At 46.1% G+C, this 18,228-nt stretch overlaps 1 protein-coding gene across 1 annotated transcript in view; it reads left to right on the forward strand.

The window, feature by feature from the left end:
* LOC140732660 (dynein axonemal heavy chain 6-like) overlaps positions 1-18,228 on the forward strand; it is a 549,473-nt gene that overhangs the window by 388,624 nt on the left and 142,621 nt on the right. Inside the window, 1 exon segment of the mRNA XM_073055353.1 lies at positions 12,393-12,518. Coding sequence (XP_072911454.1) covers positions 12,393-12,518 — 126 coding nt within the window.

Raw genomic sequence — 18,228 nt, forward strand, 5'->3', positions numbered from 1 at the left:
GCTGTTAGAAGGTCCAGGGTTGGACATGGATGATCTGTCTGGCTTGACAGAACTGTTTGAAGAAGTTGAAAATTTTAAAGGTGTTCCCGATAATAAAATAAGGGCAGTCCTAGATGAAAAGGATGCCGTTACGTTGAAGGAGTCTGCTGGGTTGGCAGATGAGGTTGTTTCAGCCCGCAGGGTTGAGTTTACTCTGGAAGGGAGTTGCCCAGAGAGTAACTGGGAGAATCAGGGGAACTTAGAATTTGAAAAGGGGACGGGTATTGAAAGCCTGGAAGAGGCAGATGTCCCATTTGAGTGTGTTCAAGATGTGGATGCACATGGTACTGAACCTAGTAATGAAACTCAGGAAAAGTCTGAGGTATCTGATTCAGTTAAAAAGGAATGCATTCCTTGTGGGTCAGATGGACTTGGTTCAGTGAAGAAAGGGTTAACCTTGATAATAGTGGGAAGTGAGAATTCCCAGTTGTTTGTGTTTAAGGGTGTGTTAAAAGTTAGTGAGGAGATAAAAGGTGGTGATGTGGAAATTATTATTGAAGGAGAAGGGAAAAGTGTAGTTCCTAAATTGAATGAAGAAAATTTAAAGTCTGGATTGGTGTCAGAAGCAGTAACCAGGCTGAAGGGACAATGGCTTGTTAACACGGTGCCTGCAAATCAATTACAGTTTGATTTGGAATGTAAAGGTGCCCCACGCGCTAATGTTATTCAAGGGTGTGCTGTGAAGAGGCAGAATTTGAAATGTTGTTTGGACAAAGAGGGATCGCTTGCAGATATTAAACTGAAAACTAATAGAATGAAGGGTCCTGAAGATAAAACTAATGACTTGCTTAAAAATAAAGAATTGTGTGGAAGTTCAGAAAATGGGCTAAGTTTGGAAAACATTGTTGATAAAATAACTCCTATGAAAGGAGCATGCAAAAGCCTATTCCACACTGGTATACAAGCTAACCACATGGGAGTTAACTGGAAAAGAGGCGAGGGTTGATGGGATGCCACTTTAATTAACAGGATCCGGTTTTAAGGGATTTCGACAAAGCATGTAAATAATAAAGACAACACCATGGAAGATTGACTGTTAAGTTTGAAAGTAAAATAAAGATTAGTATTTGCATGAACTTTTGTAATATACATGAAAGCTAAGATCACAACTCTTTAGATTTGTTTTGCTGAAGAAAAGGAATAAAAATAGGTGGTTATTAAATTGGAGTCTGATGCTACATGAATTTATTAAGGTACAAGATATTAAGATATTAAAGGAAGTGACAATGTAATCGCTAACTGTTTAGATGCTGAATTGAATGTATAACTGTATTACTCTGTAGTGAAAAAAAAACTCTTTTTGTATTGTGTTAGATTCTGAAATTCTGTAAGACTCTGTATTAGTTAATTTTTACCTGTGGCAAAATTCCTTAGAAGGATGGGGGTGTTATGAATGTGGAGCAACTCTGATGGGCCAAAGGGTGCAACGTCGCCCCCCCACCCTCCTTTTTGAGAATCGCAAGATCACTATTATTTGGGTCTGAGACCCAGGAAATGAGGGAGATACACATCATGTCAATAATGAGAGAGCGAGACGCAGGATCACAGCAAAGGCAGTTGCCATAGACAACGCAGAATACACAACCAGGTGGAATGTCTCCTGACATAAGCGGAACGGAACCACTGATTACTGCTATTGTCTCTTGGAGACGGAATTGTGTATTGAGTACTGTACTATTCATTGAAACCCCTCAGGGGACAACCAGCGTGGTCTGGTTGAGGGATTGCATCATCCCAACCTGATTGACATCTGAGACCCTGTGAGTGAGGATAAAAGACGGGTCTGGGGAACACCCCTTTAGACGCACCAGGAGAAACGCTAGAAATCCAGTGACAGCGTTTTATAGCGAAAGCCAGTGGGAGCTCGTGTGCGTCCTCCCTTGCCTGGGTGGCGGGCTCATCACGGAAGAACGGTTTAGCTAAAGGAGAGGTCACACTTGAACGGCCACACCAACGAGGCACCGACAGATCGAAATCATAAAGGAAGGTTGGCAAAACCCTTAGCGGTAACTGTTCCCATTCTCCTATATCTCTCTCTCTCTCCAACAATTGCAACACAGCGACAAACAAACAACGGCAGCCTGTGTGAACTGAAATGAACTGTATATTTCCATCGGACAATTCATTATCCCCTAGATGACGATAGAGCTTATTTCTTATTGATTATTATTATACCCGCACTTTTAGGTTTAGTATTGACGACGTATATTATCTGTATATTTGCATTGATATTATTTTTGTGTATTTTTACTAATAAATACTGTTAAAAATAGTATCACCAGACTCCAATGGACGTCTCTATCTTTGCTGGTAAGTAACCCAGTTACGGGGTTCATAACACTACCCACAGAACATTTTCCTGGAAGTGTTGTGGAACATCCAGGTGGTCTTTTGTAAACTTGAGACATGCAGCAATGTTCTCAGTTTGGTGTACAGTGGTTTCCTCCACGGTGTCCTTCTATTAACACCATTCTTGTTCAATGTTTTTTTTATGGTGGACACATGAACTGTGACTTTAGCAAGTTCTAGAGATTTCTGCAGTTGTTTTGATTTTACCCTTGGGTTCTCTTTCACCTCCTTCTGCTCCTTCAGCTTGTGCTCTTGGTGTGATCTTTGCAGGATGCCCATCCCTAGGGAGAGTAGCAACAGAACTGAGATTCCTCCATTTGTAGATAATTTCAAGTGGATTCATGAACACTTAGGTCTTTAAAAATGCTTTTGTAGCCTTTTTCAGCTTCATACATCTCTACAATTCTTCTTCTAAGGTGCTCTGAAAGTTGTTTTGATCGAGGCATGGTGTACATAAACATATCTTTCTTGAGATGAGCAGGCTCCATCAGTAACCTGATTTTGTGTGTGTGTTTTTAATGGGGCAGGGCACCTCCACAAACCATACCTCCAATCTCATCTCATTGATTGGAACACATGATTCCAAATAGCTTTTGTAGAAGGCATTATCCCAGAGGTTCACATATTTCTTCCAACAAATACATGTAATATTGGATCATTTTTTTCTCAATAAATAAATGAACAAGTATAATGTTTTGTGTTATTTATTTAATTGGGTTCTCTTTATCTAGTTTTAAGACTTGCGTGAAGATCAGATCACATTTTAGGTCATATTTATGCAGAAATAGAGAATTCAGTGTAGGAATTGAACTCCGAACTCCGGAAGTCCCTGAGGTGTAATAGTGCCACACTCAGCATTACATTATCATGGGTTGAAGGTAAACAGGGTATTGAAGGTAAATTAATAGAAAAATCCCTTGACATCAATCCCTCTACACTTGAAGAAATATATAGACACTGTTATGTTATTGAATGGTCCCACTCATGGAAATGTGACATTGAAACCATTAGACTAGAACATTGTGAAAAATAATTTTTTAACCCTACAGGGTTTGTAGCACCGCCGTAATTTGATTCATTGATGAATATTCATTATTTATCATTGATTCAGCACGAGTAATGTATGAACTATTTGTGACTCTTTGATTAAGGGCAAATAGGAAATCTGGGTAGATGCAATATTCTATGGGACTAAAATCTCAAAAAGGCTTATTGGGCTTATCAGTTTCATTGACCAGAGAGGAAAACATTTTTGTTTTATCTTACGTTCTACTTCAATGCATCTTTCCATCTTATTATCCCATACAAAAATCAGATCAAGGACTTCGCTGAACCATTTAGAACATAACCTACTAGTGCAGAAAATTGACAATGAAGTGGGATAGTGTCCATAGCTGGAGAAATGGAAAAGTCTAAAATCTTTGTAGTAGGTCCGTTCATATACTTGCTGACCATAAAGGGAAAGTGCAATGAGATATTTGTCAAATGTAGAAAAATCTTAATTTTAAAATTATTTTTCACAATGTTCTAGTCTAATGGTTTCAATGTCACATTTCCATGAGTGGGACCATTCAATAACATAACAGTGTCTATACATTTCTTCAAGTGTAGAGGGATTGATGTCAAGGGATTCTTCCATTAGTTTACCTTCAATATCTGGGCTGGAATCTTTCAGTTTTGATAGGGTATCATTAGTCATTTTCACAAGTGATTCTTAGCCTTTCCATGAAATGTTTATTTCATTCGCAATGCAGTCAGAGTAAATGTTTGAATTTTAATTTTATTTAATCTAATGCTATGATAATGTAATGGTGAGTGTGGCACTATTACACCTCAGGGACTTCTGGAGTTCAGTGTTCAATTCCTACACTGAAAAGACTCTCTGTACATCCTCCCTGTGGAACGCATAGGTTTTCTCCAGTTTCCTCCCACAAAGATGTCATTGTAAATTGTGCCGTGATTAGATTAGGGTTAATTGGGTTGTCGGGGGTTGCAGGGGCAGCATGGAAGCAGAATCACTAAATAAAGAAATTACAAGGGGTGATTGATATGTTCATGGCCTGAGGTAGAAGGAGTCAATTTTAGAAAACCTAGCACATTTATTTTTCAACATAGTCCCCTCCTACATTTACACACTTAGTCCAGCAGTCGTGGAGCATACGGATCTTGGACCTCCAGAAAGTGTCCACAGCAGGGGTGATTGATAAGTTCATGGCCTAAGGTAGAAGGAGATGAGTTATTAACTTCAAGCTTTCTACATAATCACTCAAAGAGTTGACCTGCGTGTGCATGTAATGAGAGCTGTATAACTCATCTTCTTCTACCTTAGGCCATGAACTTATCAATCACCCATCTGTGGACACTTTCTGGAGGTCCAAGATGAAAGCTTATAATCATTCAACATGTAAGGTCACCAATATAACATGGTAATTTCACGTGAGTGTCTTGTCCACCACCGTGATTGTGTCCGAATCCTTGGTGGGCTTCTTGAATCAGTCTTGCCGCTTGTGGGCAGGAGGTATTTGTTTCTTACGTTTTTTAGGGCTTCATAGCTGTACTGTGTTGGAGTTCTTCTGGGATTGGGTTTAGTAGTATCCAGGAGAATTCTTAAAACATAATCCTGGTTACTAACAAAAGCCTGGCCTCTCTTGCTGTTGTAAGATCCATCCTGACTACATGTTTTGATAGTTTATTACCATAGCTGTGTAAGTGGCCTGGAGTATGTTCCAGAATGTGTAACACCTGTACAAATGGTTGAATCAGTAATAATTCATAAATATTCTTCCAAGTCAACAAATGTGTAAGTAGCTTATCTTTATGTGTTCTCCATCCAGTAGTTGACCAGATTGGAAGATGTCTTTCTACTGCCTTCCTAACATAATTAGAATCAGTTCATATCAAAACTGGTTCTGGTATATTGACTTTGCTTCAAACATGATTCTGGAGCTTTAGCATCTGCAAATTGAGCCATATGATTCCCTAAAGGATGTACTTGCAACTTATGTGGTTCAATTTCAGTTTCTTCTGTAAAATGTCTTGATGCAATTTTTAATTTGTTGTTCCCTTAATGAATGCAAGCTGTCTAGGCCCTGAGGCAGCAAAGCAGCCCCAAATCATGATGCTTCTTCCACCGTGCTTCACAGTTGGGGAGCATTTGGGGTGTTATGCAATATTTCTGCTATACTATTAATACATTCATAATATTGACCAGCATTTGCCTGGGCAGCTACTGGAACCAGGAATTCAGCTATTTTATAGTATTAGGTGGACTGCCGGGGCACTCTTTCAGCTGGACTACTGCTAAATCCCAAGAGAGGAAATTTGTAGAATGCCTACAAGATGGGTTTTTAAAGCAGTTTGTGGTTGAGTCCATTTGGTGAACAGCAATTCTGGATTGCATGTTATGTAATGACCCCAATTTGATTAGAAAGTTTTAAGGTAAAGAAACATTTAGGAGGCAGTGATCACAATATGATAGAATTCACCCTGCAACTTGAGAAGGAGAAGCTACAATTGAACATATCACTATTACAGTTGAGTAAAGGGAATTACTGAGGCATGAAAGGGGAGCTGGCCAAAGTTAATTGGAAAGGGACACGGCAAAGATGACAGCAGGCAACAATGGCTGGTGTTTCTGGGAGAAACTGCAAGAAAGATACATCCCAAAGATTAAGAAGTGTTCTAAAGGGAGGATGAGGCAACTGTGGCCTACAAAGGAAATCAATACAGCATAAAAGCAAAAGGGAGGGAAAATAATATAGCAAAAATTAGTGAGAAGGTAGAAGATTAGGAAACTTTTAAAAAGCAATGGACGGCAACTAAATCACCATAAGGAGAGAAATGATTAATTATAAAGCTAAGCCAGACAATAATGTAAATGAAGGTAAAAAGAAAATGTTTTCAGATAGCAAAGGGTAAAAGAGAGATGAGAGTGGATATCAGATCGCTGGTGAATATGCTGGAGAGGTAGTAATGGGGGACAAAGAAATGGCGGAGGAACTTAATAAGTATTTTGTGTCAGTCTTCACGTTGGAAAACACTCACAGAATGCCAGAAATGAGAGAGTGTCAGGGGGCAGAAGTGAGTATCATTGTTATTACTAAGGAGAGGGTGCTTGGGAAGCTGACAAGTCTGAAGGTAGATATATCACCTGGACCAGAAGATCTACACCCCAGGGTTCTGAAAGAGGTAGCTGAAGAGATTGTGGGGGCATTAGTAATGATCCTTCAAAAATCATTGGATTCAGGAATGATTCCTGAGGTCTGGAAAATTGCAAATATTACTCCACTCTTTAATAAGGGAGGGAGGCAGAAGAAAGGAAATTATAGGCCATTTAGCCTGACTTCAGTAGCTAAAAAGATGTTGGAGTCTGTTAAAGACTTGGGGTACTTGGAGGCAAATGGTAAAATAGCCCAAAGTCAGCATGATTTTCTAAAGGGGAAACCTTGCTTGAAAAATCTGTTGGAATTCTTTGAAGATATATCAGACAGGATGGACAAAGGAGAGGCAGTGGATGCTGTTTATTTGGATTTTCAGAAAGCCTTAGATTTGGTGCTGCATATGAGGCTTATTAACAAAATAAGAGCCTATGGTATTACAGGAGAGGTACTGGAATAGTTAGAAGATTGGCTGACTGGTAGGAGGCAAAGAGTGGGCATAAAGGGGGCCTTTTCTGGTTGGCTGCTGGTGACTAGCAGTGTTCCGCAGGGATTGGTGTTGAGACAGCTTCTTTTCATGTTGTATGTCAATGATTTAGAAGGAGGAATTGATGGCTTTGGGGCCAGGTTTGCACACAATATTAAACTAGGTGGAAGGGCAGTTAGTGTTGAGGAAGCAGGGTGTCTGCAGAAGGTCTTAGACAGAATGGGGAATGGGCAAATAAGTGGCAGATGGAATATAGTATAAGGAAGTGCATAGCCATGCACTTTGGCAGAAGTCTCTCAAAAGCAGAGGTGGAGGAGTGTGCTTCATGACCAACTCTTCTTAGTGCACAAATATATCAGTGCTGTCCCAATTCTACTCACTAGACCTGGAATATCTAGCAGTAAAGTGCTGTCCTTTTAACCTACCACAGGAGTTCTCTAGGGTCATTTTGGTAGCAGTTTACATTCTACCTCAGGTCAATGTCAAGCAGGCTTTAGATGACCTGAGCAATGGGATCAAGATGCACGAAACAGAGCACTCTAACGCCTTCACCACCGTATTGGGAGATTTTAACCAGGCCAGTCTGGAAATATCACTAAGCAACTATCATCAACAGATCACTTGCAGTGGAAACAACACTCTGGACCATTGCTACACCACCATCAAGAATGCCTACTGTGCTATTCCACACCCTCACTTCGGGAAGTCTGATCACCTGGCTGTACTTCTACTCCCTGAGTATAGGCAGACACTGAAGACTGCAGCAGTGAGGACCAAGAAGGGAAGCACAGGAGCACCTACAGGACTGCTTTGAATCAGTGGACTGGACTGTACTCAGGGATTCATCTTCGAACCTGGATGAGTATGCTGCAGTTGTTACCTACTTCATTAAAACCTGTGTGGAAGAGTGTGTGCCCACGAACACTTACTGCACATTCCCAAACCAAAAGCCGTGGATGAACCAGGAGGTATGTTGTCTACTGAAGGCTAGATCTGTGGCATTCAAGTCTGGTGACCCAGGCCTGTACCAGAAAACCGGGTATGATTTGCAGAGGGCTATTTCAAGGGCAAAGAGACAATTTCGAATGAGGTTGGAAATGACATCGGATGCACGGCAACTCTGGCAGGGACTGCAAGACATTACTTCCTACAAAGCAAAACCCAATAGCATTAATGGCAGCGATGATCCACTATCAGATGAACTCAATGCCTTCTATGCCTGCTTTGAAGGGAGAACACAACTACAGCTGTGAAAATCCCTGCTGCACCTGATGACCCTGTGATCTCTGTCTCAGAGGCCGATGTTAGGCTGTCTTTAAAGAGAGTGAACCCTTGCAAGGTGGAAGGTTCTGATGGAGTACCTGGTAAGGCTCTGAAAACCTACGTCAGTCAAATGGCAGTAGTATTCAAGAACATTTTCAAACTCTCACTGCTATGGGCGGAAGTTCCCACTTGCTTCAAAAAGGCAACAATTATACCAGTGCCTAAGAAGAATAATGTGGGCTGCCTTAATGACTATTGCCCAGTAGCACTTACATCGACAATGATGAAATGCTTTGAGAGGTTGATCATGGCTAGACTGAACACCTGCCTCAGCAAGGACCTGGACCCACTGCAATTTGTCTATTGCCACAATAGGTCAATGGCAGACGCAATCTCAATGGCTTCTCCACATGGCTTTAGACCACCTGGACAACACAAACACCTACATCAGGATGCTGTTCATCGACTACAGCTCAGCATTTAATACCATCATTCCCACAGTCCTGATTGAGAAGTTACAGAACCTGGGCCTCCGTACCTCCCTCTACAATTGGATCCTCGACTTCCTAACCGGAAGACCACAATCTCTGCGGATTGGTGATAACATATCCTCCTTGCTGACAATTAACACTGGTGCGCCTCGGGTATGTGCTTAGGCCACTGCTCTACACTCTATATTCCCATGACTGTGTGGCTAGGCATAGCTCAAGTACCATCTACAAATTTGCTGACGATACAACCCGTTATTGGTAGAATCTCAGGTGGTGGCGAGAGGGTGTACAGGAGTGAGATATGCCAACTAGTGGAGTGGTGCCACAGCAACAACCTGGCACTCAATGTCAGTAAGACAAAAGAGCTGATTGTGGACTTCAGGAAGGGTAAGATGAAGGAACACATACCAATCCTCACAGAGGAATCAGAAGTGGAGAGAGTGAGCAGCTTCAAGTTCCTGGGTGTCAAGATCTCTGAGGATCTAACCTGATCCCAACATATTGATGTAGTTATAAAGAAAGCAAGACAATGGCTATACTTTATTAAGAGTTTGAAGAGATTTGGCGTGTCAACAAATACACTGAAAAACTTCTATAGGTGCACCGTGGAGAGCATTCTGACAGGCTGCATCACTGTCTGGCATGGAGGCGCTACTGTACAGGACTAAAAGAAGCTTCGGAAGGTTGTAAATCGAGTCAGCTCCATCTTGAGTACTAGTCTACAAAGTCCAGGACATCTTTAGGGAGCAGTGTTTCAGTGATGCACCATCAATAACTCTCGGAGACGTGAGGCGAGATATAGGCTTTTATTGGCTGGAAGAAAGAACAAGCAGCAAGTGACCACCACACAACATCCTGGAGACTGAGGAAGGGGCTGTGCCTCCAACTGCCTTTATACCGGATTCTGTGGGAGGAGCCACGGTTTGTGGGAGGAGCCACAGGAGCAGTCTGCGGGGGGGCGTGTCCAGACAGTTCACCACACTCAGAAAGGCAGTGTCCATTATTAAGGATCTCCAGCACCCAGGAATGCCCTTTTCTCACTGTTACCATTAGGTAGGAGATACAGAAGCCTGAAGCCACACACTCAGCGATTCAGGAACAGCTTCTTCCCCTATCCCATCCGATTCCTAAATGGACATTGAACCTTTAGACACTACTTCACTTTTTTTAATATACAGTATTTCTGTTCTTGCACATTTTTAATCTACTCAATATACATAATTGATTTAGTTGTTTATTTACTCTGGAATCCTTGTGCAAGATTCCCTAAAGGTTAACTTGCATGTTGTGTCAGTGGTAAGAAAGGCAAATGCATTGTTCACATTCATTTCAAGAGGAATATAAAAGGATGTAATGCTTTATAACGCATTGGTCAGACTGAGCATTGTGAGTAGTTTTGGGTCCCTTTTCTAAGAAAGGATATGCTGGCATTGGAGAGTGCCCAAAGGAGATTCATGTGCATGATCTCAGGAATGAAAGGGTTAACCTACTGTATGAGGAGTATTTGATGGCGCTTGGCCTTTTCTCACTGGAGTTTAGAAGAATGAGGGGTGGGTCTCATTGAAACCTATTGAATATTGAAAGGTCTGAATTGAGTGAACGTGGAAAGTATGTTTCCCATAGTGAGGAGTCTAGGAATCGAGGGCACAGCTTCAGAATTCAGGTATGTCCATTTAGAATTGAATTGAATTAACTTTATTACTTACACCCTTCACATACATGAGGAGTAAAAATCTTTACGTTATGTCTCTGTCTAAATGTGCAATGTGCAATTTATAGTAATTTATAATAAATAGTATGTACAACAGGACAGTCAATATAACATAGAAATACAATTGTATTAATTGTATTAATCATTCTGATGGCCTGGTGGAAGAAGCTGTCCCAGAGCCTGTTGGTCCTGATTTTTATGCTGCGATACCGTTTCCCAGTGGTAGCAGCTGAAATAGTTTGTGGTTAGGGTGACTCAGGTCCCCATTGATCCTTCAGGCCCTTTTTACTATGTCCAGTTCTGTTCGCCTCACTATAGGAAGGATGTGGAAGCATTGGAAAGGGTACAGAGGAGATTTACCAGGATGCTGCCTGGTTTAGAGAGTATGGATTATGATCAGAGATTAAGGGAGCTAGGGCTTTACTCTTTGGAGAGAAGGAGGATGAGAGGAGATATGATAGAGGTGTACAAGATATTAAGAGGAATAGAAAGAGTGGACAGCCAGTGCCTCTTCCCCAGGGCACCACTGCTCAGTACAAGAGGACATGGCTTTAAGGCCTTTTAGGGAAGTCTTTTAAGGGAAGTTCAAGGGGGATATTAGAGGAAGGTTTTTTTACTTAGAGAGTGGTTGGTGCATGGAATGCATTGTCTGAGTCAGTGGTGGAGGCAGATACACTAGTGAAGTTTAAGAGACTACTAGACAGGTATATGGAGGAATTTAAGGTGGGGGGTTATATGTGAGGCAGGGTTTGAGGGTCGGCACAATATTGTGGGCCGAAGGGACTGTAATGTGCTGTACTATTCTATGTTCTATGTTTACACACCTGTCTCTGTAAACATCCTGAATTGAGGGAAGTTCACATCTACAGATGTGCTGGGCTGTCCGGACCTCTCTCTGCAGAGTCCTGCAATTGAGGGAAGTACAGTCCCCGTACCAGACAGTGATGCAGCCAGTCAGGATGCTCTCAATTGTGCCCCTGTAGGAAGTCCTTAGGATTTGGGGGCCCATACCAAACTCATTCAACTGTCCAAGGTGAAAGAGGTGATGTTGTGCCTTTTCACCACACAGCCGGTGTGTACAGACCACGTGAGGTCCTCGGTGATGTGCATGCTGAGGAACTTAAAGCTGTTTACCCTCTCAACCCCAGATCCATTGATGTCAATAGGGGTTAGCCTGTCTCCATTCCTCCTGTAATCCACAACCAGCACCTTTGTGTTTGCGACATTGAGGGAGAGGTTTTCTTGACACCACTGTGTCAGGGTGATGTCTTCTCCTCTGTAGGCTGCCTCGTTATTATTTGAGATTAGGCCAATCACTGTAGTATCAGAGATGAGGAAAAATTTATTTAGCTACAAGGGAGTGAATTAGCGAAATTATTAGCCACAGATGGCTGTGCTGGCCATGTCATTGGGTATATTTAAGGCAGAGGTCGATAGGTTCTTGATTAATCAGGGTGTCAAAGGTTACAGGGAGAAGGCAGGGGAATGGGGTTGAGAGGGAAAATAAATCAGCCATGATGGAATGGCGGAGTAGACTCAATGGGCTAAAGGGCCTAATTCTGCTCCTAGGTCTTATGGTCTAAATAATAACCATTTTGAAATTAATATTTTTGGTATAATGTGACCACATTGGCTGCCAAATGTGATTGTATTTGAAGAGAATGTCCCTTTTGTGGACAATAATGGTGAAACATCAAGGATAATAATTTTTTGGACATTGGAGATGGACATTTCTGGACAGCTGTGATGTGATATAGTCCTTGATTAACCATCATCACTTTGGATGCTTGTGTGCTCTGTTGACTGCTCATAACACAAAGTAGAAATTTATCTAAGTGACCCTCTCTGCAAAGAGCCACATACCGAGTGAACTGACTGATACCTGCTCTCTCCAGGAAGTTGAACAGTTAATGAAGAAACTTCAGGATGACACTGATGCTATGGAGGAGGTTCGAGCTATAGTCAAACAGGAGGAGGAGATTATGGCTGAGGAGACACAAGTTGTGCAGGAGTATGCCGAGGTAAGCAAATTATTATATCCCGTCCTTTCCCCATGCTTCATTGGCCTGAAATTTGCATGTCTATCTTGCATGTTGCTGGTAATTCAGTGATGTAATGTGGCTGTGTCTAGGCTTTTCTTGTGACATTTAATTAGTTTGTGGCGACCCAATTACTAGCACACTCTAACCGGCTGACAATTAGCCAGAGTGCAGAGACAAAGGAAGAAAGCCTGAGGGGGTTTCAGTAGGGCCTCTCAAGGTATCTGGTGAGAGAGACAGGCTTTAAAGCAAGACTGTGGAGTTGAAATAAACTTAGTCTTTGGCTGCAGTTTACCGACTCCGTGTCGTTATTTTAGCGCTGCATGTAGCACACCGCTACAATTGGTGACCGCGACGGTCCAAACGTTTTTGGACCGGAGATGGCAGACGCTGCATTTGTTAATGCGGTTTCCTTGAAGCTGCCAAGCTTCTGGACGCTACAACCTCACCTATGGTTTCAGCAAGTAGAAGCCCAATTCCACGTTCGGCAGATAACCTCAGAGGACACCCGTTAATACTACGTGGTGAGCTCCCTTGACCAGGACACAGCGGCCCAGGTCGCAGAGTTCGTACAGTCTCCCCCGGCGGACGGCAGGTACACGGCATTCAAAACCCTGCTCATAGGGACTTTCGGGCTCTCCCGCCGCGAGCGAGCTGCCCGTTTACTGCACCTGGATGGCTTGGAAGACAGGCCCCCATCAGCTTTAATGAATGAGATGTTGTCTCTGGCCGACGGACACACACCCTGCCTCATGTTTGAGCAGGCATTCCTGGAGCAGCTGCCCGAGGACATACGCCTGCTGCTGTCCGACGCGGATTTCAGCGACCCCCGGAAGGTGGCAGCCCGGGCGAACTTGCTGTGGAACGCCAAGAAGGAGAGTGGGGCATCCATCGCACAGATCACAGGGCCACGCTCCCAGCAGCAAACCAGTCCAGGCCCGGCCGCAGAGCCCGCTAAACCCAGTGGCCGGGGTGTGGAGCCCAACGAGCGATGGTGTTTCTACCACCAGCGGTGGGGCGCAGAAGCCCGCCGTTGTCGCCCGCCCTGCCAGTTCCCGGGAAACGCCAGGGCCAGCCGTCGCTGATGGCGATGACGGCTGGCCATCGGGATAGCCTCCTGTATGTCTGGGACAAGCAGTCGGGACGCCGGTTTTTGGTCGACACCGGTGCTGAGATCAGCGTCTTACCTCCGACGAGTTACAACACCCGCAGCAGGGCGCCGGGTCCCCCCTACGGGCCGCGAACGGCAGCACTATAAGGACTTATGGCACCCGTCCGGTGCAGCTACGGTTCGACTCCAGCCAGTTTACGTGGGACTTCTCACTGGCCGACGTAGCCCAACCGCTTCTGGGTGCGGATTTCTTGCGGGCTCACAGCCTACTGGTCGACCTGCCCAGGAAGAGACTGGTTCATGCCGAGACCTTTCAGACGTTCTCCCTGGGTGCAGCCCAGTTGCCAGCCCCTCACCTCGGCTCCATCACGCTGTCCGACAATGACTTCACCAGGGTCCTGGCGGATTTCCCATTGGTTCTGGCATCGCAGTTCGCGGCAGCCATGCCCCGACACGGCATACAGCACCACATCCTGACCCAGGGACCACCCCTCCATGCCCGCGCTCGGCGGTTTCCCCCGGACAAGCTCCGACTGGCGAAAGAGGAGTTCAAGAGGATGGAAGAATTGGGGATCATTCGGCGGTCCGACAGCCCATGGGCTTCCCCCCTGCACATGGTGCCCAAAGCGACAGGGGGCTGGAGACCGTGCGGCGACTACCGCAGGCTGAACGAGGCTACAACACCGGATCGCTACCCTGTGCCGCACATTCAGGACTTTGCAGCAAACCTGATCTTCTCCAAGGTAGACCTCATCTGCGGATACCATCAAATCCCGATGCATCCGGACGACGTCCCCAAAACGGCTCTCATCACCCCGTTCGGTCTTTTTGAGTTCCTCCGCATGCCGTTCGGCCTGAAGAATGCCGCACAGACGTTCCAGCGGTTGATGGACGCGGTGGGACGCGACCTGGACTTCGCATTCATCTATTTGGATGACATCCTCATAGCCAGCAGCAGTCGTCAGGAGCATCTGTCCCACCTCCGACAACTCTATGCCCGGCTGAGTGACTATGGTCTAACGATCAACCTGGCCAAATGCCAGTTCGGGCTCGACACCATTGACTTCCTGGGCCACAGGATTACCACAGACGGGGCAATCCCTCTGCCCGCTAAGGTAGATGCGGTCTGCCATTTCCCCCGACCCACCACGGTCAAAGGCCTCCAGGAATTCGTAGGTATGGTCAATTTCTACCACCGCTTCCTCCCTTCAGCTGCCTGGATCATGCGCCCCCTGTTCGCCTTGCTGTCCGGTCCGGACAAGGACATTACCTGGGACGAGGTGTCCGCCGCCGCTTTCATTCAAACGAAGGATGCCTTGGCGAATGCCACGATGCTAGTGCACCCCAGAATGGACGTCCCTACCGCCCTCACAGTGGACGCATCTAATACGGCAGTTGGTGGGGTACTGGAGCAGCTCATCGCGGGCCGCTGGCAACCCCTGGCGTTTTTCAGCAAACACCTGCGGCCACCCGAGCTCAAATACAGTGCTTTCAACCGGGAGCTGTTGGCGCTATACCTGGCAATCCGGCATTTCAGGTACTTCTTAGAAGGTAGGCCCTTCACCGCGTTCACGGACCACAAACCGCTTACCTTTACATTCACAAAGGTGTCCGAACCCTGGTCATCCCACCAGCAGCGCCATCTGTCCTACATCTCTGAATACACGACGGACGTCCGGCACGTCTCGGGTAAGGACAATGTCGGGGCGGATGCGCTCTCTCGCCCTAACATTCACACCCTTTCCCAAGGGGTAGACTTTGAGGCACTGGCTGAGGCACAGTTGGCAGATGAGGAGATCCCGAGTTACAGGACCGCAGTCTCCGGTTTGCAGCTCCAGGACCTCCCCGTAGGCCCAGGTGAGAGGACCCTACTCTGTGACGTCGCCACCGGCCAGCCCCGTCCTGTCGTCCCGGCACCTTGGCGACGACGTGTTTTCGACTCCATTCATAACTTGGCCCACCCCTCCATCCGCACTACCGTCCGGATGGTCTCCAGCAGGTTCGTTTGGCACGGACTCCGCAAGCAGGTCCGTGACTGGGCCAGAACGTGCATGCACTGCCAGACGGCCAAGGTGCAGCGACACACCAAGGCCCCGCCGCAGCAGTTCCACCCCACCCACCGGCGTTTCGACCACATTCATGTGAATATCGTGGGCCCCCTGCCAGTGTTGCGCGGGGCACGGCACCTCCTGACTATCGTGGACCGGTTCACAAGATGGCCAGAGGCGGTCCCACTCACCGACACCACCTCTGAATCTTGCGCCCGGGCACTGATCACCACCTGGGTGTCCCACTTTGGTGTACCGGCCCACATTACCTCCGACAGAGGCGCCCAGAGGCGCCCATTACCTCCAGCCTGTGGTCAGTGATGGCCAGCCTGTTGGGGACTCAGCTGCACCACACCACTGCCTACCACCCACAGTCGAACGGACTGGTGGAGCGTTTCCACCATCACCTGAAGTCGGCTCTCATGGCCCGCCTGCGTGGAGCTAACTGGGCGGACGAGCTTCCCTGGGTCCTACTCGGCATCCGCACGGCGCCCAAGGACGATCTGCACGCTTCGTCGGCCGAGTTGGTGTACGGCGCACCCCTGGTCGTTCCCGGGGAGTTCATACCAGCCCCAAGGGGGCGAGAGGACGAGCCCGCAGCAGTCCTGGGCAGACTACGCGAGAGGCTCGGTGCCCTGGTCCCCGTACCCACTTCGCAGCATGGGCAGAACCCGACCTGCGTACCCAAAGACCTGCAGAACTGTAAGTTTGTGTTTGTACGACGGGGCGGGCATCGGCCACCGCTGCAACGGCCCTATGAGGGGACATTTACGGTGATCAGGAACAACGGGTCCACGTTTGTGCTGGACGTTGGGGGGAGAGAGGAGGTTTTCACGGTGGACCGACTCAAACCGGCCCATGTGGACTTGGCGCAGCCGGTCGAGTTTCCGGCACCGCGGCGCAGAGGCCGACCTCCCAAACAGGGTCCGGCCCAGACTGTGGACATTTGGGGGTGTATCGCCGGTTCTGGGGGTGGGGGGGGGGGGGTTATGTGGCGACCCAATTACTAGCACACTCGAACCGGCTGACAATTAGCCAGAGTGCAGGGACAAAGGAAGAAAGCCTGAGGGGGTTTCAGTAGGGCCTCTCAAGGTATCTGGTGAGAGAGACAGGCTTTAAAGCAAGACTGTGGAGTTGAAATAAACTTAGTCTTTGGCTGCAGTTTACCGACTCCGTGTCGTTATTTTAGCGCTGCATGTAGCACACCGCTACAAGTTGATATTTCTCTGTGCACTTCAGTGGCAGCAATCGAATGTAGGATTGCACTATCATACCTTTTCATAAATACAAGTTCCCAATCCTAGCAACACAACCAAAGTACAAAACTTTGGTTTATTCTGCATTTGGAGTATAGTGTGCAGTTCTGGTTGCCACATTATAGGAAGGATTTGGCTTTAGTGAGGGTGCAGAAGAGGTTCACCGGGAAGTTGTCTGGATTAAAGAGTGTTAGGTACTGTATAAGGAAAGGCCAGACAAAATTACATTGTTCTTTGTAGAACATTGTAGTCTGAGGTGAGACTTGGCAGAAGCTTATACAATTTTGAGAGGTAGAAAAGGGTAGACAGTCAGAGTATTTTTTTCAAGGGTAGAAATGTTTAATACGAGAGGCCATAGCTTTAAGGTGAGAAGAGGATAATTTAAAGGAGGTGTGCAGAGCAAGCTTTTTTACAGAGAGCAGAACTGTCCAATTCAATGTGCTACAGATATCTTCTTGCTGTCTAAGTTCATCCTCCCTGCTAATCATGTAGCCAAAATTTGATTCATCAGTTTGACCCGGACCAGCAGAGTGCATCGTTGTGCTAAGAATAGGGAATTGTTCACCAGAAGTCAGGAAATTGATGCCCAAAGTCACTGGAGGATTACTGTGAAACATGTAAGATGTGACACCGATGAGTCTGTTGGCAATGAGCAGAGAAGTCATGTTCTAGGTCTTCCTGCAGTGCCATTCAAACCAGCTCTGCTATACTACAAGAGCAAAGAGAATCAGGGACCAAATACAGTACTCCTACAGCCCCCTAAGGCAGTTCCAAAGCTTCAGTCAGTGCTAGCAATGTCCCAGCCCGTTTCAGCCCACTACTGGCCCAGAGTGAGTGAATCTCAGCCTATTTCAATCTGACACTGGCCCAGTGCTGATGTTCTAACCAACCTCAGCCCATCATTACCTAGTGCCAGTGAATCCCAGCCAGTTTCAGCCCACAACTAGCCCAGTGCCAGTGAACCCCAGTAATCTACAGCCCACTAATGATGCTCTGCCTTCTGAATGCAGTGCTTCAACTGAGACCTGCTTATGTCTTCAGCTACACATATGAAAGATTCTTAGACACTGTTGTAAAGATCAGAAGAACTTCCCCAGTGCCCTTCCCTGTTCCTCAATCAGCATCATAAATGGATGTAATTTAGTCATTTTCACTTTGCCATGTGTGGGAATCTGCCATGCAGAAATCGCCTGTCATCATAATCAGAACCTAAATTCCAACTCCCAAGTCCTGACTGGAGTGCCCTGAGGTTGTGGAAGGTGCTCAAGAACTGTGAG

Source organism: Hemitrygon akajei, chromosome 9, assembly GCF_048418815.1.
Source record: "Hemitrygon akajei chromosome 9, sHemAka1.3, whole genome shotgun sequence".
Taxonomy (NCBI): domain Eukaryota; kingdom Metazoa; phylum Chordata; class Chondrichthyes; order Myliobatiformes; family Dasyatidae; genus Hemitrygon; species Hemitrygon akajei.